This window comes from Xyrauchen texanus, chromosome 11, assembly GCF_025860055.1.
Source record: "Xyrauchen texanus isolate HMW12.3.18 chromosome 11, RBS_HiC_50CHRs, whole genome shotgun sequence".
Taxonomy (NCBI): Eukaryota; Metazoa; Chordata; class Actinopteri; order Cypriniformes; family Catostomidae; genus Xyrauchen; species Xyrauchen texanus.
The window spans coordinates 4,646,634-4,670,013 of NC_068286.1; the positions used below are offsets into that span (position 1 = coordinate 4,646,634).

A 23,380-nucleotide genomic window follows, 5' to 3' on the forward strand; every position below is an offset into this window, starting at 1 on the left:
CTTTTCAACATCCATTGGCTGTTTTCCAATTTCTCATATTTATTAACATATAAGTGCTCTATCTCTGCTAAATAGTCTCTGGTATTGCAGCAATATGGTGTCCAAATTACCACACTTGTACTGCAGTTCTTTTTTGTAAGGGTGAACTCCCTTTTCTAACTTAAAACCTCAATTAGTCATTGTACTCCACCCTCGTCTCTGCTACAGCAAGATGGTGAACTGTAAAATGGTATTTTGACTCTGAACACAGATGCTCTTGTCCAAATTAACTCCCTGCACACTTACTAGAGGAATAATACACCTGGAACAAACTGAGGTTACCTGTCTTGCTCAAGAGCTTAAAAATGATGGTTAATAATAGTTAAACTTTACCAAACTTGAGCATGTAACCACACCACCACAAGTATAAATGTCACCTGTCTGACCTGATCTCTTACCTCTGGTGGTCTGCTGGTTTGCATGATGAGAGCGAATGTTGACAGATGATCACAGGAACACACAGTGTGGTTGCTGTTGGTCTTTACAACAGAACATCCATCTACAATCCACTCACTGATATTCCAGTACACACAGGACAGATTGCCTCTAGAGACAAACTCCTTCAAATGAAGAACAAACATCCAGAACATTCAGTGTCAGTGTTCAGTGTCATTCATCACAACTTAAATTAGTCACAGACTTGGACAAAATGGGACAAACATTTTACTGTTTACACAATCAGGTCAACTTCAATGTCTCATTAGCACATCAATGGTTTCTCAACATCTGATATAAAGGTAACTCACTCTGATGTGTTTCAGGGTGAAGTTGACTGGTTTGGTGAGTTTTGTGTTGACAGTTTTGGGAAGAGTAGCTGAGATCACAGTGGACATCATGGTTTTAACGGAGTCATCTGATGTGTTGAAGAAGTCAGGTCTCAGTAGGTTCTCCATTGTGGTGAAGCTCATGAAAGCCACAGCAGCTGATTCTGTTACAGATGTTACATTATTGGTTATCATGGACACTCTCACATTTGTCTGTAATTACTGGTGATGTATGTAACAATTTTTTATACAAATTACACCAATATTTTTAAAATACTTGTTTCTTGGTTGTTTTGGGCAATTCCAATGAGATCGATGTCCACAGAAGCACTTGTTGTGTCCAGCCGAGGGATTTTATTTAAGGTGACGTTTGGTCCAACCATGAAGACTTTTGCCTCTAATTTGGAAAAAAAAGGTTATACTATCTATTTTTTATGTATTTTTTTTTTACATTTATCTTTTGTATGTTTTATGTTTACAAGTATGTTTTATAAAGTTAAAGCATAAAACACTGTTTACACATACCGTTTCCTTACTCATTCTACACCAAACAAACAATCAAATAGAGGAGTCTGGGTGGTTGCTAGGCGGTCACTAGGTTGTCCTCAGTTGCCACTAGAGTGTTGCTTGGTGGTTGCTAGGTTGTTGCTTGGTTATTCTGGGTGGTCACTATGGAGTTGCTAGGGTGTTCTGAGTGGTCATTAAGAGGAATGAGTACACAATGGTCATGCTGTATGTTTAATTCTGCCCTGCCCAATGTAGGCATGGGCAATGGGCATGGGCAGGGGTGGGCTGAGCCTATCCAAATGTGTGTCTAGCCCACCCAATCTAAAATGAGGAAAAACACATTATATATATATTGCAATGTTTCATGTGTGTTCATGTATTTCATGTCTTTTATTTTGAAAAGTTTAGTTCCTCTTTCATGTCATGTGTTACTAGTCATGTGATGTGCTGTTTTCCCTCCATGTTCACGTGTCTTGTTTTCTTTGGTTTATTGTTTAATTATCTTGTTATCAGTTCTGTCTCTTCATTGGTTCCCTCGTCATTGTTCTCCCATGTCCATGTATTTAAACCCTCTTGTTTTCCATTGTCCTTTGTCAAGTATTATGTGTGTGTTTGGTAACGTGTTACAAGTTTAAGCCAAGTCAAGTAAAATGTTTTTGTTTATTTCACGTTTATAATTAGGATTTTTTTTTTTTACTTTGAAAATGGGCCTTAGACCACAATTAGACCAAGCGATCACAAAATAGCACCAGAAATGAGTCTTATTTTTTTATTTTTGCAATTGGTTAAAGAAAAAGACACCTGCTACACTCAAGAGAGGCGGCTTAATTTTGCTGCGGAGAGTCATGCGTGTCAGAGTGAGAACGTAATAAGTTCCCTCTCATCAGAAATCTCCACCTCAGATCCCCAAAAATAAATAAAATTTATAATTTTGTATTTGCTTTTTTTAAGGGAGTATAATTGTTAATTGTATATTTCAATTTAACCAATCATTCACAAAAGTCAAAGAAAAATTATCATCATAATTTATTATTATATAATTTGATCCCATCATTGTTTACATTTTAGGTAATTAATATTGTATTAATCTATTGTATAAATCTTTATTTCAGCTCCAACACATGAACAGTGACCAACCAAACAAAAACATAAATATAATCTATTTTAGACTATAAAAAAATGCTTGACTGTTCCACCGAGATCAGACATACAGTAGATGAAACGTTAACTGCTCTGAAGTTGAATCAATTAATTAGCTTTATCACCATAAAAGCGCACATTCCCTTATTGTTCGACCTTCCCCATGAGTGCTGTAGAAAGCGTCCCCCTTTGATAGATGGACTCTCCCTGTCACCCCTGTCATTCAGCACGAAATGGACTATTCCCAAACGTTCCACCGGAGTTCGCAAAGTGACTGAGAAGAGAGCAGTCAAATGATAACGGGAAAAGGAGATCGGCTGAATATTGTAGATAGTTTGTAGAGTAAAGTCCACTGTATTATTCCAAATAGATGGAGTTTTACCGATTGTGCGTGTGCGAGCATTACACTGTAAATGACCACATAATTATTGATTATTCTCAGCAAATGTAAAGACAAACACTATTCCGGCTGTATCCGTGTTTACATTTTATTAAGATTATATTCCTCTGCTACGACATTACTGCCATTCCATATTTATTTGTCATTAGTATTATGTATATTTATTCCTTAGAAGCACCAATGCACAGTAGCATTTCAAGTTGTTTACATCTTAGTTTGATCGCCCGTGCAGCAGCAGCCATGCTCATGTGTGCAGCTCCTGTACAGCGTTAGCGCACACATAGTTTGTATACATTGTATTGAACACTCATTCCCATTTATTCAAGTATTTCATTTTAGAGATCGTAATATTGTGTTATATTTTACCTTTATTGATCAGTGTTTACCAAATAAGCTTTATTAATATTGTGTTGTGTTTTATACATGTTTTTATTTCAATATTTATATTTGTATTTTGCATTCACAGAACCACACATCTATGCACATTTAATAAAGACAACGTTTTGGATTATAACCCGAGTATGACATCATTGTTCTGACTGGACAACCTGTAGCCTTCAGCCAAACCCAGTCTAGCAATTCAAGTGAAGACACAATATTTTTCAAGTGCGATCTACATGCCTACATCGGAGGGCAATGTGAAACATACAACATGACCAGTGTAGTCCGATTCCTGAATGAATGACTCTTATGAGTCCGTTGTTTGACTGATGAATTATTGGATTGTATTTATGCATCTAAAATGTGTAAAGATGCCTAAAATAAATTTTGTCTACTCTGCTGAAATCTGAAAATATCTCATCAGTTGGCAACAGGCTACTGAGGGTAGTAACTATATTAAGAATTGCAGTTTTATGTAAGGTCACAATGGCCACAATGGGCAGTGGAGTTACACCTCGGGTGTGCATTATCTTTTAATAATTCAACAAGCTGGAGTAAATTTTTCAGCTTTTTCACCTTTTCTGGTTTTCATCCCTAAAACGGTATTGTGAGTGGAACTACTTTCTACCACCATGGATTCAGCATCTTGCTCTGATACAGTCACAGAGCTGAATTCCTCTGCCGCTTTTTCAAGATGCCTTTCCGTTTGTGTGTATTTCCTGGTTGCGGTCGATACCTCTCCCCGTCCGATGGCCACGATCGCTGCCTCTCGTGTCTGGGTGCCACCCAAGCGGAGTCAGCGTTCGTGTATGGTTCACTCACTGTAAGGACATGACCATGGCTACGTTGCGGTCGCGGCTCGCCTTCATAAGAGGGAAAGCCACCCCTAGGTCCTTCTATCTACGGGTATGAGGCAGGGTCGGCTAGCACTGGGGGCGATATGGGGACTTCAATGGGAGTCTCTCCGCCGGATATTCCCCCATGGACCTCCCATTCCCCGTCACGCTCATATGCTCCAACTGAGCGCTGGAGCGAGGTTGCCGGTTCGTCCTACGGCGGACCCGCAAACTCGTTCGGTGCTCCTTACGACGACGAGCTGTCGATCGCAGCATCGGAGAGTGGATTCGTCATGTCTGACACTGAGGACTCGGCTGGACCCTCACCCTCGGGTGTGGCAGCTCAGTCGCAGACCGACGCGGAGCTGACGGCCATGCCTCGACGATTGGTTCCTAGGGCCAGAGTGCCGCTCACGGTCATGCTCTGCCCCCGCTTCTTTCTTCCCGGAGGTGCATGATGAGCTCACGCGCTCATGACAGGCACCTTTTACTGCCTGCACACTGTCCTTGAGCTCCTCCGCTCTTAATACCCTCGATGGCAGGGCGGCAACATGCCGCCTCCACCTTGCACGCCATGGCACTCCTGCAGGTGCACCAAGCCAAGGCACTTGGAGAACTGCATGAGGGTAGTCCTGACCCGGGACTAATGCAGGAGATGCGCTCGGTGACCGACTTTGCTCTCCGGGCAACGAAGGTCCAGGCTCTCGGGCAGGCGATGTATACCCTGGTGGTCCAGGAACGCCACCTCTGGCTCAACCTGGTCGAGTCACGAGAGGCTGTCAAGGTACGTTTCCTTGACGCCCCCATCACCCATGTTGGGCTGTTTGGCGACACCATTGGAGACTTCGCCCGGCAGTTCTGAATGGTGAGGAATCAACCCCAAGAAGGCTTCAAAGCACCTCTGAGACAGGCAGCCCCGGGACTCAGGAAACTGCACTACGGGAGCTGGTAAGCAGATCACTCCCTCCCCCACCAGAGGGTCGGGTGGAGAATCCGTATACCCAGCCAGTCCTTATACTTCTGAGCAGTTAGCCATTCCCCAAGGTGCAGGGGAACGCTTCATGCCTGCCAGTGTCTTGGGGGTAGTTATGCGACGGCTTGCTATACTGACTACGAGGCACACAGATGCCTGCCCGTCTCGCACCGCCAGTCTGCGTAACTCGGTTAAGCTCTTGTGGGATTTTCCAGTGGGACCCTAGTGTCAACTAATCGACACAACATCAAGTGAGTGACAGATAGGGAACGTCTCGGTTACTAATGTAACCTCCATTTCCTGATGGAGGGAACAAGACACAACACTGAACCAACCGCTGAAATGTCCGGGCCTTTGGCTCGGCTCCTCAGTGCGATACCTGATGTGCGTTTGCAGCGTCACTCCTTTTATACCTGTATGTCAGGGGGAGTGGCTTGCAAATTCCACACGGCAATTTCCATCGGCCTTTTCTCAAGATCAGAGATGTCTTGGCTCTGCAGGAGCGACCCCTAGTGTCAACTCATCGACACAACGCCAAAAAGGATCCATAATTGTTATAGATAAATGCTGCACAGCCAACCATAATTTGCTATCTCTCTGTTGTATCTTCTTGGATAAAATGATGAAGCGCAGGAGTTGAATATGAACATTTTATACTGTATTTCAACCACTATAATGTAAAGTAAAACAATGTGTGACAAATCTTAAACAATGTATGCCTGCTAACAAATGATGAATGATGTGTGTAACTAACTAGAAAATATATGTTAAAACTAAAAATGCTAAAAGGATAAGTGAATGTGAAGGTGGGATAAACTGCAGCTGCATTTCTGACACAGGAGATGAGGGGAACCTAGAAACAGTTTCTACATTGGAAATTCTTTAAGCAAGGAACTGATAAGCATGAACCAATAGGAGGCAAAACCAGTAATCCCATGGAGGCAAAAAGAAACCAACGGAATTATTGAAACTTATCTCTTAGAATATTGGAGATGCCCTGCTGCTAAATAAGCCAATCAAAAGAGTAAAAAACTGAGAACAAAGGAATACACCCTGGGTCAGAAATGTAGAAAAGAAGGGAACACTGGAGAAACGGGGTCTTTTTGTGCGGAGCTTACGGGTGATGCAGACAAGATCCCCAGTTGGGCAAATGGTTTCTGTACTTATTCTATCTTGTTAATAAATAAAAAATTTACTTTGAAAACTTGACTTCGTCTCCTGAAAAACGAACACGACAGTATGTTTGTGACAGTGTGTGTTTGTGTGTGTGTGTGTGTGTGTGTGTGTGTGTGTGTGTGTGTGTGTGTGTGTGTGTGTGTGTGTGTGAGTAAGTGAGCAAAACAGAGAAACTCAGAAACTGAGAGAGATTGCGTGTTTGATTACCTTTGTTTGTTGCAGCTCTAAAATAATTGTTACTGGAACTGTTAAAGAAATGGTCTGAGTACAATACAAGTTAATTTCAATAAACAGCATTTTTGGCATCATGTTGATTACCACACAAATGTATTTCGAATTGTCCCTCCTTTTCTTTTAAAAAAGCAAAAATCAAGGTTACAGTGAGGCACTTACCTCTCTGAGAAGTGGGGAATCTCCTCAATTACCCTTTTTATTAAGAGAGAGTGAATTTCCTGACTCAAAAACAGGGCTTCTCGAACTGAAATGTCTGTCGGCAACACCGTTGAACACCAGCGGAGCTTCCCTGTACTGAATTATATAACCATGCTTTATCATTCGAAACAACCAGTTTGAAATGCCCTTCAGCGGCTGCCAAGCCAACAGATGTGCAGACAGAGAGATTAATGCATGGTTTTTGCCTGCAGCGTGACCTGTAATCACTAGATGGCGTGCTTGGCTTATTTTTGCTGGCTGCACCCAAACCAGCTGCACAGCAGAGGGGAATCTTCGCTACTTTAACACTGAGGCTGGTTCAGGGATAATGTCTTTTGCCTTTAGTTTATTCAGGTATAAAAAATGAGCGCCTGAGATGACTTTGCTGTAGGGACGCTGACAGAATAAACCTTTTATTAGATCAGGATCCAATGAGATCAGGCAATTATAAAGACCGGCCACTCTGAATGTATTTACAGAAGAGGATGCCAGAGAAAACCATCTTCACTAGCATAGAAACAAGGAATAATGTCTCACCAGTCTCTGCATGTTCCCCTCTTCCATGAGCAGTGCACTTCGAATGGGAAAGAAAGAGAGAGAAAGGCAGAGAGTGCTCCTCCATTGCCTTTTGCATGTAATAACAAGGGGCAAATTTATTTCTTACCTTCCAACGAAAAACTTTTTTTAAAATAGTAATGGCTCGAGACGTGCATGATAAATCTTTTGCAGGCTTTGTTCATCAGAAAATGGCTGCCAGGCCTCAGAGCATGTCCCATGAGACTCGTGCTTTCGCTCAGGGAGATTGTGACAAACATGAGGAAGAAACCGTTTGTCCATTTGCACACAGATCCGAAACCCCAAATGGCTCATGGAGATCCAAAATTGGAGGCTGTGGAACTGGAACAGTTGGGGATAACGCCTTGTGTCGAGAAATTGTGAACCTCGAAAAGCACAGCTGTCTCCCTTGGACCCCTGTATTGTTTAGAAAATAATGCTGTATAAACAACATCCTTACATATTTTACACTCAAAAGGGAGGATGAAGAATTCTTGCTTCCACATGAGACGTTGGAACAAACACAGGCTTAGACAAAATTGTGCACTGAAGAACAGATAATCTGACATGATGGCACGAAGCAAGTGCTTTTATGCAGCTCATGGCACAGCTCTCTGGGGGCGTCACTAAGCGCCATACGGCAATAAATTGGCTTGATTGTATAAGGGCTTCAGACCATGTGACACTCAGGGTGTGTCCCATAGTGATAATGCAGCTTGAGTACTATCTAGAAGGGAACATATCATTTAATAAAACATTTAGATTAATTATTCTAGTAAAACTCATGCAATATTTGATATGTAAAATTGTTTAAATTATCATTTTTTTTGCTGTTTTAGGGTTTTTTGACAATGTCATGATAATGAAGTAGCACTAGAATCATGTTGACACACATATTGTTTATGTCTTGTGGCTATACTTCTGATAGATTATTTTAAATTTTATGAATTGGCCCCATTCATTTCCATTGTAAGTGCTTCACTTTAACCCAGATTTTTGCTTTTTTTGTTTTTTTAAGAAAAGGAGGAATGAGTCAAAATAATTTTTTGTGGCAATCAATATTATGCCACTAATGATGTCGACTGAGCTTAACTTGTATTGAAACCTGAGTAGTCCAGAATAATTTTCAAGAAGAATTGTTTATTTTTTTTATGTTTCCACCACAAGTCTTCACTCACCTACAGTTTTAAGAGTAAAATTGACCGAGTCACTTGTGTCTGTTGGCTTCACTAGTGTAGAGATGAGTTTCTCACTGGCTTTTAACACACGGTTTCCATAATAGGCAAGTTCATTTGGCATGAGGGATGGAATCTTTTCAGAAGTGTTCAGAACCAGACCCAAAATGTCGGTCACAACCTAATTTATTAATCAGATAAATACACTCACATTTAAATGTCAAGACCTCCAAAAAGAGAGCATCACTCTATGGATCATACGTATATCATTTATGTAAGCAAAATAATTTACTATTTTATAATTTAATTCTTAAAGACTTACGTTCAAAGGAAGCACTTCAGCAGTAATATTCTCTATCTGGTTAAGAAGATTATCTACACATTCTTCTGTGATCTGAATCTGAAATCAGATTTGAGGGGGGAAATAAAGAAGACAGACTCTGTGCGCATGGTGGAGGCAGTATATGTTGATTCTGATCATGTAACCAAAAGTTTATTATTGTTGCTCATGCACAGAGTAAGAGAATGAATGAAACAAATGAAAGGACCTCCAGTGATGTTGATCGAGTCATAATAACCGCATGAGACAGTCAACAATAAATACAACCCATATTCAATATCCACGATATAAAAATATAAATACACAGTAAAAACTTCTAGGTTACATATGTATCCTCCGTTCCCTGATGGAGGGAACGATACGTTATGTCGGAGAAGCGACACTAGGGGTCTCTCTTGAGCGCCGAATATGCCTCTGATCTATGAAAAAAGGCAAATGAGAAGTTGACAGACAGTATTTGCATACCCAGCCCCTGGACATACGGGTATAAAGGCGGGGAAATACGTCTAGTTCATTCAGGATTTTTCTGAGGAGCCGGAAATCGTCCGGCCACAACAGTGGCTTGGCTCAGCGACATGGCCGGGAGGACACGTCTCATTCCCTCCATCAGGGAATGGAGGTTACATACGTAACCTAGATGTTCCCCGTCTGTCGCTCACTTTGACGTTGTGTCGAAGAAGCGACACTAGGGGTCAAATATAAATCATGCCATGCACTGAGCCATGTATGTGTACTGCTGACAAAGGAGCGGGCAGGTACTTGACGTGCAAAAGCAAGAAGCTGTATCAAACTGCACGTACCCTTCCCCAATGCCCCCAAAAAGTCGTCGGAATCCTTCTGGTTACCCTAGACAGGGGAACAAGGCGACGCTTGCCAACCTGGGAACGGTCCGAGACTAGCTGGGCCTCTTTTCTCTCTATGTTTCTCGCATAAAGCCAAACAGTTGGGGCCTTTACACGCATCGTGGGAAGACAGTCTTACCCGGTTTCCTGTTTTTCAGGGGAAAAGACACTGCGGAGACCACACCTGCTCAGAGAGGGGGAGGTAAGAGTGGCGAATACATCACATGGCGACATGTGGAAAGTGGCGCGGTGGTAGATCCCACCTCTCAGGAGAGGGGAGTTGCTATGAACACGGGGACCAGGGGCAGTGGGGACCGTACCGTGGAAAATACACACAGGGGGAGTCCATGTAGGAGTCCTGAGCTGTGGAGCACCTATTCCAGTACAGGGTAGATTAAGTACCCACAGTAGATTGGGTCGGCGAGTTCCTCCGCTGAACTGCGGACCCAGAGGTCTAGAGAAGAGTCATCCAGGGATCCGAATGAGTGGGATCTCCTGGGAGAGAAAGTGCACAGTTTTACCTTGGCCGAGGGAAAGGGCGCTAGGTGTAAGCGATCCACCCGGTCAGTCCGTCAGCGTGTACCGAGTTTTACCGGCTCGGACCTGAGAAAACACGGGACGATACTGACTCAACCCTGAGATTGTAGAATCTCGCAAAGGTATTAGGTGTTGCCCAACCCGCTGCTCTGCATATGTCTGCCTGGGACATTGCCTCTGGCCAATGCCCATGAGGAAGCAATACTTCTTGTTGATTGTGCTCGGACCCGCAAGGGGGGGGCCAGGCCTGGGTGTGATAGGCCAATGAAATGGCGTCCACCACCCAGTGGGACAGCCTCTGTTTAGAGACAGCGTTCCCTTTCCGCTGTCCACCAAAGCAGACAAAGAGCTGCTCAGAACGTCTAAAGCTCTGCGTGTGGTCCAAGAATGGTACGCAAAGCACGTACTGGACACAGCAACAAAGGGGCTGGGAATGCCTCCTCCCGGGGCAGCGCTTGCAGGTTCACAACTTGGTCTCTGAAGGGAGTCGTAGGAACCTTGGGCACGGTCTTAGGATCACATGAGTGTCTGCTGGACCGAACTCCAGGCAAGTGTCGCTAACAGAGTACGCTTACAGGTCCCCGACCCTCTTGATGGAGGCGAGCGTGATACGCAGGTCGAACAAGCACCACATCAAGGTGTAAAGTTGCCTGGTAGAGGGAGCTCTGGCTTGGTTGATCGTGTCTACGACAGCAGGTGGTAGATCAGCTAGATCTTCCGCATCCCGTCCAGGGGCTAGACGTGGAGGTTCCAGAGGTCTGGGTGCAAATGCCAGAGCGTGCCACATTCCTGAGAAAGAAGGTCCTTCCTCAGGGGAATTTGCCAAGGAGGGGCTGTCATGAGGAGTATGAGGTCCGAGAACCAAGCCCAGGTGGGCCAGTAGGGAGCCACTAGGGTGACATGTTCGCAGTGAGAACATGAACCATCCACAAACGCTGCCTCAGTTTGATCGCAGTCCAGCCACACGAGACGACGGCTGTGGGCGTCTGAAGCAGAGAGCACTCTACCGCATCCAGGAACTACACAGGGGTGGAAGGGCATCTTTATAAAGACGTGTCCTGAAAAGGACGTTCAACGCCGCTGTGTATTGCTCTTTTAGAGGAAAATACTCTTTTACTGAGAAAATCACTCTTTTTACAATAAACTCTTAAGTTTTGCGCCGTCGAAGTGCCCAGGGGCAAACTGCACTGCCGTGTAGAGAAGAAGAAAGCAGCTGAAGTGCGCCGTAGATCTAACAGCAGAATCAGCTCAGATGTGGGAGGAACAGTGTGTGACTCGCAGCTCACTGCATACACGACCATCGGCTCCGAAGAAAATTTCTGAATTAACTAAACGTATTTCCCTGCCTTTATACCCGTATGTCCAGGGGCGGGGTATGAAAATATTGTCTGCCAACTTCTCATTGGCCTTTTTTCATAGATCAGAGGCATACTCTGCGCTCAAGAGAGAGTGTCACTTCTTCGACACAACGTCGAAGTGAGCGACAGACGGGGAACACAATTTAGAGCACATTATATCACACTATTGCAATATTCTTTGAGGTATAATTGAAAAGCGCAGCTTTTACCAGTATTACCTGTGCTGATCAAAGTTGCCTAAATGGATGCTAGTGCAGTTTTTATTGTGCTCACACAAATTATATTATTTTTATTTTTTTATGACTTTATAATTGCCCAATTGTTATCACTTAATCTATTTAATGAATACGGAATTTGTGTTACACATACTTGTCTAAGCAAACATGACTCAAAATAAAATTTGTAGATCAGTTTAATTGAAGGTCTCTCAATGAATCTCCAACAGTGTATCGTATCAAATGATCATCCAGTGAAGACTTGGAAACAACGGAGGAACTCACTTTCTACCAAAACATTTTTTCATGTTTTATGTTGCCATATTGTGTGTTGCCTTGTGACAGTTTCACTCTCTGATCCAGTTTGCAGCGTGTGCTGCGTGTGTTGTTTTGTACTCTTCCACTCGCCGGATGATTGGCACGCCTGATGTAGTGTGCGACTTGAACAGTAGATGGGGAGGTTTGACAGCTGCAGCTGTGGTGGGTCATATTGTGCTAAGGTTTTATGAGCCCAAACAAGCCCAAAAACTGCTGACTGAATACTGAGAATAAAACAGAAAACGATGTGTGTCTCCAGTGCATTTGGATAGAGTTATGGGGGCTGTGCATAAGGATAATTTGGGGGGGCAAAGCCCACCCCAGCACCCATAGATCTGGCCCTGTAACACACTCGTTTTGATGCTGTAAACTGTTTATTAAATGAGGGCTGACAGTTTAATCCAGAGCATGTTCTTCTCCAGATTTATTAAAATATTATTATTGTTATTTTAAATTATTTTTATGAAAGAAAAACACTGCGTCTATCCTCTCTGGGTAACTTGTGTCGCTATTACAAATGACCCGGTAACAACAGTAACTTCACAGTTATTGTGAAGATGTAAACCAGAAAAGTTGTCAATTAAAAGAGTCACATTACCTGTGACTGAAGAAACCTGGTTCCCCGTGTCCTCTTTCCCTCTGGCTGTGAATCTTAACAAACAGTTTTTACATATTGTGTTTCTTTTTATAAAATCCTAATCCTAATAAATCCTCATCAAACTCACCTTAATTCCATAGAATGTCATTGGAATATAGCAAACGTGTGTCAGAGTAATGTCGGCAGGGCAACAATCGCTAAGACAGGATTGGTCAGAAGCGCTTTTAAGGCGGGACTTAATGAAGGGTCAACTGTGAGTCTGAAATCTCAGTTTCAGAAACTCTTACCTTGCATTCCTCCGGCAGCGTGATATTTGGAATGATGCTGGAAGCTGTTGAAATAAAACCAGGAATGACAGAATGAATCATGAAGACTGTGATACAATATAGCAGCAGGTCAAATTATCATCAGGGTTCAAGTACATGACTAAAGTAGTAAAATGACCACCATTGCCAAATGTGTGAATGCTAATTTATTCTTTATATTCCTCATTTTCTAATGATTATCCATTTAAACAAAAGTTCTGGCTGCTGAAATCTGATTGGCTGTTGGTGGCAATTTTTGTTTTTTCTCCAAAATATATTTTAAAACACTTCAGCACTTGTGCCAAAGAAAAAACAAAACATGTACATTTATTTTCAGTTCAACAGTTTTCGGGATGAGATTTTCTATGTGAGAAACAGTTAAATTATAATTTTTTAAGGGATCCACTAGAATCATGTTAACACACATATTGTTTCTGTCTTGTGGTTATACTTTTGAAACAGTGAGTATTTTAATGTTCGAAAATGTACCCCCATTAACTTTCATTGTAAGTGCCTCACTGTAACCAAGATTATTATTTATTTATTTATTTATTTATATATTTTTTTTTTAAAGACTAATGAGTCAAAATTCAAAACTGTTGTTGTAATCAACATTATTCCAGAAATGCTGTCGATTGAGCTCAATTTGTATTTTTTGGGAAACATGTTTGCAATTCTGATGCTGTTGGACACCGTAATCTATAAACTCTGATAAATCCTTCAACTTTAACTAAACTCAAACACACTCACACTGACTCAATGCAACATATCTGCTCATATCACCTCACACAGTATTTACCTGCACAGTATGCTGAATTGCAGAAAGCTGGTGTAACAAACTCATAGACATAATAATTGTCTGGGCAGGCTTTGACTGTAATGGACTTGGACTGGTAATAGCAGCAGTCACTGCCAGCGTGACTGCACACATCTCGGCTGACCTCTCCATCCCCAACTGTTGGGTGTCCATCTCTTAACCACAGTGGGAAATCAGTGCCACATCTAGAGTTTGCAATACATGTGTCTGGCATCTTTGCGTTTGATCCCTGAATGAAGAGACGATACCAGCCGACCCAGTTGACATTCCAGTCACACATGAGGGTGTTATTTGTATTGTCGGTGGATCTCCAAGTATCGTCCAGCTCAGTGTAGTTGTAGCAGGGGTCAAAAAAGAGATAATCTATAAATAAAATAAATAAAAAATGTTTTTAAATGTGTTGTTGAAAAAAAAAATACATTATATTATTAGTTATAGTTATTAATTATTAAAAATAATTCTGTTTGACACTGATATTGAAATCTGAAAACAGGTATGAAGCACACACACACACACACACACACACACACATAAACACATGTGTGTATATATACACTTTAAACACTAGCTAATACATTTATAAATCAATTAAATAAAAAGCCATGTAAAGTCATGCTGCACTGTACATATACGAGTCTCATGTTTTTAATTTCCATTAACTCATGGAGGAGATATGAGCCGTGATTCATCTGAAAATCCAGCAGCTGCTTTAAACACAACACATATGATGCACTGTGAATTCGGTTTAAAAGTTTTCAAAGATGCCGAAAGATAATTATGTATAAACCCACCCCTCAATTGAACTTGTTTATTTAATAATGCCGCGTAAATATACAGATATAGTATACGGACGGCGCCATCTTTGATATTTACTTTAGTCACTGTCACTATGGTTACAGGTGTTAGAATCCGGTTGTGACTTTGGTTGTATACGCGCGGTTGTCAATCCCGACCCAAACATTGACTGTTTGAACGTGGCCTTGTTCTGTTGTGTTTCTTACATACGTTTTTATTCGGGAGCAGCACTCAACGGAGCCTGTTAACACACAATCATGAGAGTCTCTTTGTCTGAGCATTATCCATCGCTCACATCACAGGAAATTTGCCAATAAGTGAGTTTGAAGAAAATAACGTCATAAGGATTCTTCCTTGTAATATCTTCCATCGATTTTAAGACTGCTTGTTTTCTGTCTGTAGCACTGTTCATCGTTTCTAGCCTTAAACGTGACTGAAGAAGAAAGAAAATCCCTTCTGAGATCTGTGAAGAGGGCAAACAGCTGAAGGTCAATCTGCATAGTGAAATAAACACATCTGATTGGTCAGATTTTCTGTCACTATGCTAATACAATTAAATCACAACAACCTTCTAAAAGTCCTCTGAAGGGGCATCTGTTGTGATGTAGATCTACAGCATGATTTGATTGGTTGTCTGACTGTTAACAGTCCTTCAGAAGAAACAATGCGAAGACATTTGAGGTAATCTACATTCAATTTAAGTAGTTTTAGAAGTTGCGTGTTTCTATATTTTAATACATTTATTTTTTAAATGCATATACATTGTTAAATAAATGCAGGGAAGAGGGTTTCATCATGTCCCCTTTGAAGGGGCTGACCGCCCGCCACTGATATATATAGCTCTGGATCTACTTCTCTATATCTACATGTATGAACATCATTCCATTCCAGTGTCTGTTGAATTCCTGCTGGAGTGTTTGTCCAGAAGTGGCATAAAATCACACAACAGCAATGCGAAAGATATTGTGCAAAGACGCATAAAAACTGTGATTGAAAATCAGGGTTATTCCACCAAATATTGATTTCTGAACTCATTCTAAGTTAAAACATTAGAATTGTGTTGTTTAAAAATGAATATGAACTTGTTTTCGTCACATTATTCAAGGTCTGAAAACACAACATATTTTTGTTATTTTGACCAGTTGTCATTTTCTGCAAATAAATGCTCTAAATGACAATATTTTATTTTGAATTTGGGAGAAATGTTGTCAGTACTTTATAGAATTAAACAAATATGTTCATTTTATGAACAAATAATATATATATACATACATAAATTGTTAGGGAGTAACAGAATACATGTAACAGGATTACGTATTGAGTGTAAAATACAAAATATAAGTAACTGTATTCTACTACTAAAAGAGCAAATACACAGCTGGCGTTGAACGTCCTTTTCACGACGCGTCTTTATAAAGATGCCCCTCCGCCCCTGTGTAGTTCCTGGATGCGGTAGAGTGCTCTCCGCTTCAGACGGCCACAGGCGTTGTCTCGTGTGTCTGGGTTGTGATCACACCGAGGCAGCGTTTGTGGATGGTTCATGTTCTCACTGCGAGAGCATGACCATGACAACGTTGCGGTCGCGGCTCGCTTTCAATAAAAAGCATGCCACTCCAGCCGCCCCCCGCATTGCTCCTTCTTCCCATGGGATTGAGGACGATGCGGCAGGCGATGGAGGCGATCTGGGGATGGCAGCGGCTGCAGCTCCTCTGGGTACGCCCCCTCGGACAACCCGCCCCCCGGCACGCTTGTTGACTCCCGTCCGTGCTCGAGGCAACGGCGCCTCGCCTTACAGCCATCCTCTAGAACTCGAGGTGGATGAGCTCGCTGCTGCATAGGAGAGAACGGCGTCTGACGCTGATGACTCCCCTGGGCTGCTGCATTCAGGCCAGCATGCCCAGGCTGAGGCTGACGTCCAGCGTGGGGCTGGACTGGAACCCTCCGTCCTCCCCACAGCCATTGCGGTTGGATGACTGGTTCCTGGGGGCTCCACACCGCTCACAGCCGCCATTTTCCCGGAAGTGCATGATGAGCTGACATCTGCATGGAGGGCACCCCTCTCCACATGTCACAAAGCCACTCGCTCATCCGCTCTCGCTACCCTCGAAGGCGGAGCAGCCCATGGGTACACTGCGATTCCCCAGGATGACTGGGCTGTTGCGCTCCACCTGTGTCCCGAGTACCCTACAACCTGGCGGGGTCGCCCTGTACTACCTTATTAAAGTTAATACTGAGTATTTTCTCTAAATAATATTTTACTGATTTGTAAACATTGAAAATATTCTAAGCTCTACATTGTTTTATCCATCATATTTTCTAACAGACACAAACCCACCCACACACCAATTTAATGCTAGATAAATTATATTCAACCAAAACATTAAACCAACAGTACAAGACACATCACAATACATTACCAGCTGTGGCAGACACTGGTGTCTCTGTACAGATGAAGATAATGCTTAAAACATCTGCAGGGAAAAAGAATACAAATGAATAAATTAATTACTAAAAGACATTACATGAGAAACAGCAGCGATACAATTCACATACTTTTGCACTATTCCCCCAATATTGTAGTGTAAGTAGTGTGTGTACTGTGAGTAGTGTGTGTAGTGTGAGTAGTGTGTGTAGTGTGAGTAGTGTGTGTAGTGTGTGTACTGTGAGTAGTGTGTGTACTGTGAGTAGTGTGAGTGTGTGTAGTGTGTGTACTGTGAGTAGTGTGAGTGTGTGTAGTGTGTGTACTGTGAGTAGTGTGAGTGTGTGTAGTGTGTGTACTATGAGTAGTGTGTGTACTGTGAGTAGTGTGAGTGTGTGTAGTGTGTGTACTGTGAGTAGTGTGTGTAGTGAGTAGTGTGAGTGTGTGTACTGTGTGTACTGTGAGTAGTGTGTGTAGTGTGAGTAGTGTGTGTACTGTGAGTAGTGTGTGTAGTGTGTGTACTGTGAGTAGTGTGTGTACTGTGAGTAGTGTGTGTAGTGTGAATAGTGAGTGTAGTGTGTGTACTGTGAGTAGTGTGTGTAGTTTGTGTAGTGTTTAGTGTGAGTAGTGTGTTTAGTTTGTGTAGTGTGTGTTTTGTGTGTTGTTTGAGTGGTGTGAGTTGTGTGTGTAGTGTGTGTTGTGTGTGTATTGTGTGTTTTGTGTGTAGTATGTGTTATGTGTGTAGTGTGTGTAGTTTGCGTAGTGTGTGTAGTTTGCATAGTGTGTGTAGAGTTTGTTGTGTGTGTTGTGTGTATAGTGTTTGTTGTGAGTGTTGTTTGAGTAGTGTGTATAGTGTGAGTAGTGTGTGTACTGTGTGAGTAGTGTGTGTACTGTGTGTGTAGTTTGTGTGTAGTGTGAGTAGTGTGTTTAGTGTGAGTCGTGTGTGTACTGTGTGAGTAGTGTGTGTACTTTGTGTTTAGTGTGAGTAGTGTGTGTAATATGAGTAGTGTGTGTAGTGTGAGTAGTGTGTGTACTTTGTGTGTAGTGTGTGTAGTGTGAGTAGTGTGTGTAGTTTTTTGTAGTGTGTGTTGTGTGTGTAGTGTTTGTTGTGTGTGTTGTGTGAGTAGTGTGTGTTGTGTGTGAGTAGTGTGTATAGTGTGTGTACTGTGTGAGTAGTGTGTGTACTTTGTGTGTAGTGTGAGTAGTGTGTGTGTGTGATATGAGTAGTGTGTGTAGTGTGAGAACTGTTTAGTGTGTGTAGTGTGAGTAGTGTGTGTAGTGTGAGACCTGTTTAGTGTGTGTAGTGTGAGTAGTGTGTGTAGTGTGAGAACTGTTTAGTGTGTGTAGTGCGAGTAGTGTGTGTAGTGTGAGACCTGTTTAGTGTATGTAGTTCGAGTAGTGTGTGTAGTGTGAGAACTGTTTACTGTGTGTAGTGCGAGTAGTGTGTGTAGTGTGAGAACTGTTTTGTGTGTGTAGTATGAGTAGTGTGTGTGTAGTGTGAGAAGTGTAGTGTGAGAACTGTTTAGTGCGAGTAGTGTGTGTAGTGTGAGAACTGTTTAGTGTGTGTAGTGCAAGTAGTGTGTATAATGTGAGAACTGTTTAGTGTGTGTAGTGCGAGTAGTTTGTGTAGTGTGTGTATTTTGTTTAGTGTGAGTAGTGTGTATAGTGTGAGAACTGTTTAGTGCGAGTAGTGTGTATAGTGTGAGAACTGTTTAGTGTGTATAGTGCAAGTAGTGTGTATAGTGTGAGAACTGTTTAGTGTGTGTAGTGCGAGTAGTTTGTGTAGTGTGTGTATTTTGTTTAGTGTGAGTAGTGTGTATAGTGTGAGAACTGTTTAGTGCGAGTAGTGTGTATAGTGTGAGAACTGTTTAGTGTGTGTAGTGTGTATAGTGTGAGAACTGTTTAGTGCGAGTAGTGTGTATAGTGTGAGAACTGTTTAGTGTGTGTAGTGTGTATAGTGTGAGAACTGTTTAGTGCGAGTAGTGTGTATAGTGTGAGAACTGTTTAGTGTGTGTAGTGCGAGTAGTGTGTATAGTGTGAGAACTGTTTAGTGTGTGTAGTGCGAGTAGTGTGTATAGTGTGAGAACTGTTTAGTGTGTGTAGTGTGTATAGTGTGAGAACTGTTTAGTGCGAGTAGTGTGTATAGTGTGAGAACTGTTTAGTGTGTATAGTGCAAGTAGTGTGTATAGTGTGAGAACTGTTTAGTGTGTGTAGTGCGAGTAGTGTGTATAGTGTGAGAACTGTTTAGTGTGTGTAGTGCAAGTAGTGTGTATAGTGTGAGAACTGTTTAGTGTGTGTAGTGCAAGTAGTGTGTATAGTGTGAGAACTGTTTAGTGTGTGTAGTGCGAGTAGTTTGTATAGTGTGTGTATTTTGTTTAGTGTGAGTAGTGTGAGTAGTGTGTGTAGTGTGAGAACTGTTTAGTGTGTTTAGTATGAGTAGTGTGAGAACTGTTTAGTGTGTGTAGTGCGTGTAGTGTGTGTAGTGTGTTTAGTTTGATTAGTGTGAGTAGTGTATTTTGGGTGAGTTAGAGTGTTTAGTGTGTGTAGTGTGAGTAGTGTAATTTGTGTGAGTTAGAGTGTATAGTGTGAGTAGTGTATGTTGTGTGAGTAGTGTAATTTGTGTGAGTTAGAGTGTGTAGTGTGAGTAGTGTATGTTGTGTGAGTTAGAGTGTTTAGTGTGTGTAGTGTGTGTAGTGTGAGTAGTGTATGTTGTTTGAGTTAGAGTGTGTAGTGTGAGTAGTGTATGTTATGTGAGTTAGTGTTTAGTGTGTGTAGTGTGTGTAGTGTGAGTAGTGTATGTTGTTTGAGTTAGTGTGTGTAGTGTGAGTAGTGTATGTTGTTTGAGTTAGAGTGTGTAGTGTGAGTACTGTATGTTGTGTGAGTTAGAGTGTGTAGTGTGTGTAGTGTGAGTAGTGTAATTTGTGTGAGTTAGAGTGTGTAGTGTGTGTAGTGTGAGTAGTGTAATTTGTGTGAGTTAGAGTGTGTAGTGTGTGTAGTGTAATTTGTGTGAGTTAGAGTGTGTAGTGTGTGTAGTGTATGTTGTGTGAGTTAGAGTGTGTAGTGTGTGTAGTGTGAGTAGTGTAATTTGTGTGAGTTAGAGTGTGTAGTGTGTGTAGTGTGAGTAGTGTAATTTGTGTGAGTTAGAGTGTGTAGTGTGTGTAGTGTGAGTAGTGTATGTTGTGTGAGTTAGAGTGTGTAGTGTGAGTAGTGTATGTTGTTTGAGTTAGAGTGTGTAGTGTGAGTAGTGTATGTTGTGTGAGTTAGAGTGTGTAGTGTGAGTAGTGTAATTTGTGTGAGTTAGAGTGTGTAGTGTGAGTAGTGTAATTTGTGTGAGTTAGAGTGTGTAGTGTGTGTTGTGTGTGTGTAGTGTGAGTAGTGTGAGTAGTGTATGTTGTGTGAGTTAGAGTGTGTAGTGTGTGTTGTGTGTGTGTGTAGTGTGAGTAGTGTGAGTAGTGTATGTTGTGTGAGTAGTGTAATTTGTGTGAGTTAGAGTGTGTAGTGTGAGTAGTGTAATTTGTGTGAGTTAGAGTGTGTAGTGTGAGTAGTGTAATTTGTGTGAGTTAGAGTGTGTAGTGTGTGTAGTGTGAGTAGTGTAATTTGTGTGAGTTAGAGTGTGTAGTGTGTGTTGTGTGTGTGTAGTGTGTGTAGTGTGAGTAGTGTATGTTGTGTGAGTTAGAGTGTGTAGTGTGTGTTGTGTGTGTGTAGTGTGAGTAGTGTGTATGTTGTGTGAGTTAGAGTGTGTAGTGTGTGTAGTGTGAGTTGTGTAATTTGTGTGAGTTAGAGTGTGTAGTGTGTGTAGTGTGAGTAGTGTAATTTGTGTGAGTTAGAGTGTGTAGTGTGTGTAGTGTGAGTAGTGTATGTTGTGTGAGTTAGAGTGTGTAGTGTGAGTAGTGTATGTTGTTTGAGTTAGAGTGTGTAGTGTGAGTAGTGTATGTTGTGTGAGTTAGAGTGTGTAGTGTGAGTAGTGTAATTTGTGTGAGTTAGAGTGTGTAGTGTGAGTAGTGTAATTTGTGTGAGTTAGAGTGTGTAGTGTGTGTTGTGTGTGTGTAGTGTGAGTAGTGTGAGTAGTGTATGTTGTGTGAGTTAGAGTGTGTAGTGTGTGTTGTGTGTGTGTGTGTAGTGTGAGTAGTGTGAGTAGTGTATGTTTTGTGAGTTAGAGTGTGTAGTGTGTGTTGTGTGTGTGTAGTGTGAGTAGTGTGAGTAGTGTATGTTGTGTGAGTTAGAGTGTGTAGTGTGTGTAGTGTGAGTAGTGTAATTTGTGTGAGTTAGAGTGTGTAGTGTGTGTTGTGTGTGTAGTGTGTGTAGTGTGAGTAGTGTATGTTGTGTTGAGTTAGAGTGTGTAGTGTGTGTTGTGTGTGTAGTGTGAGTAGTGTGTATGTTGTGTGAGTTAGAGTGTGTAGTGTGTGTAGTGTGTGTAGTGTGAGTAGTGTGTGTAGTGTGAGTAGTGTAATTTGTGTGAGTTAGAGTGTGTGTAGTGTGAGTAGTGTATGTTGTGTGAGTTAGAGTGTGTAGTGTGAGTAGTGTATGTTGTTTGAGTTAGAGTGTGTAGTGTGAGTAGTGTATGTTGTGTGAGTTAGTGTGTAGTGTGAGTAGTGTAATTTGTGTGAGTTAGAGTGTGTAGTGTGTGTTGTGTGTGTGTAGTGTGTGTAGTGTGAGTAGTGTATGTTGTGTGAGTTAGAGTGTGTAGTGTGTGTTGTGTGTGTGTGTGTGTGTAGTGTGAGTAGTGTAATTTGTGTGAGTTAGAGTGTGTTGTGTGTGTGTAGTGTGAGTAGTGTGAGTAGTGTATGTTGTGTGAGTTAGAGTGTGTAGAGTGTGTTGTGTGTGTGTGTAGTGTGAGTAGTGTGTATGTTGTGTGAGTTAGAGTGTGTAGTGTGTGTGTAGTGTGAGTAGTGTGTGTAGTGTGTGTAGTGTGAGTAGTGTGTGTAGTGTGTGTGTAGTGTGTGTAGTGTGAGTAGTGTGTGTAGTGTGTGTAGTGTGTGTGTAGTGTGATTAGTGTGTGTGTAGTGTGTGTAGTGTGTGTAGTGTGAGTAGTGTGAGTAGTGTGTGTAGTGTGTGTAGTGTGTGTGTAGTGTGAGTTGTGTGTGTGTAGTGTGAGTAGTGTGTGTAGTGTGTGTAGTGTGTGTGTAGTGTGAGTAGTGTGTGTAGTGTGAGTAGTGTGTGTAGTTTGTGTAGTGTGTGTAGTGTGTGTGTAGTGTGAGTAGTGTGTGTAGTGTGTGTAGTGTGTGTGTAGTGTGAGTAGTGTGTGTAGTGTGTGTAGTGTGTGTGTAGTGTGTGTAGTGTGTGTGTAGTGTGAGTAGTGTGTGTAGTGTGAGTAGTGTGTGTAGTGTGTGTGTAGTGTGTGTAGTGTGTGTAGTGTGTGTGTAGTGTGAGTAGTGTGTGTAGTGTGTAGTAGTGTGTGTAGTGTGTGTAGTGTGTTCACACTGATAAATGCAGCATAAACAAGAGATAGTTAAGATGATGGAATTGAACTGAAACAGTGTGTGGAATGTTAATGAGGATAATTGCAATATATAATGTGCACTTGTCAAATCCCAAACTAAACATGCAACTCAGAGACCATCCACTTGGGGGACTAAAGACTTGTGAGTCATTTTAATTTACAACAAACAAACGCATCTGGCTTACATTTACACAGCATAACAGAGATGATAATCCACGGAGCCCTTAAAATACCTGTCATGAAATATGAAGAAACAATGTATTAAAATTATTACATGTCATTTATTGTAACTATAAATGATTTCATTTAAATAATTAATATAAAAGTCAAAGGAATATTCAGTGTTCAGTACAAGTTAAGTTCATTGGACAGTATTTGTGGCATAATGTTGATAACTGCTAATATTCATGTTGACTCATCCCATATTTGATATAAAACAGGTAATAATGGAGGTCACAGTGAGACACTTATAATGGAAGTGAATGGGGACAATATTTGGAGGGTTTAAAGGCAGAAATGTGAAACTTATAATTTTATTAAAGCACTTATATTCATTCTTTAGTTAAAACTCGTGTGTAATTTGAGCTGTAAAGATGTTTAAATTGTTTTTATGTTATAGTCATTTTAGGTTTTTAGAGTTTGTTAGTAACAAACTTGTAAAACTGGCTAAATAAAATTATACGAATAAAATTGAAGGATTCTATTATATTACAAATAGTAATAAAGACTAAGATGTAAATTACTAACACAACATATTTTGATTTAATAAGCGTTTTTACCTTCTGCCCATTGAAATATTAATGAAAGGAAATGTCTTAGATGCAAATTACTTACTTTTAAGAGAATCCATTATTAAATTAGACAGTCCACTCTATAGATTATTTTAGCAACAAAAGATTTTCTGTAGAATTTAGAGACAAAACATTTTAGAATTGAGAAACATGCATGGATTTCTTTCTTTTCTTTTTTTTTTTTAAGTTTGTTTCCAAATCCTCCACTGGAAATTTCCACAGAATAT

At 41.3% G+C, this 23,380-nt stretch overlaps 1 protein-coding gene across 1 annotated transcript in view; it reads right to left on the bottom strand.

Annotated features, from left to right (window-relative positions):
• The window catches only part of LOC127652041 (adhesion G protein-coupled receptor E3-like), a 36,894-nt gene extending 20,380 nt beyond the window's left edge, over nt 1-16,514 (bottom strand). Inside the window, exons 1-8 of the mRNA XM_052138098.1 lie at nt 16,499-16,514; nt 13,691-14,071; nt 12,874-12,959; nt 8,701-8,778; nt 8,382-8,559; nt 1,081-1,200; nt 786-961; nt 438-599 (exon numbers count right to left, since the gene is read on the bottom strand). Coding sequence (XP_051994058.1) covers nt 438-599; nt 786-961; nt 1,081-1,200; nt 8,382-8,559; nt 8,701-8,778; nt 12,874-12,959; nt 13,691-14,071; nt 16,499-16,514 — 1,197 coding nt within the window. The remainder of the gene's footprint in view (nt 1-437; nt 600-785; nt 962-1,080; nt 1,201-8,381; nt 8,560-8,700; nt 8,779-12,873; nt 12,960-13,690; nt 14,072-16,498) is intronic.
• Between the last annotated feature and the right edge of the window lie 6,866 nt (nt 16,515-23,380).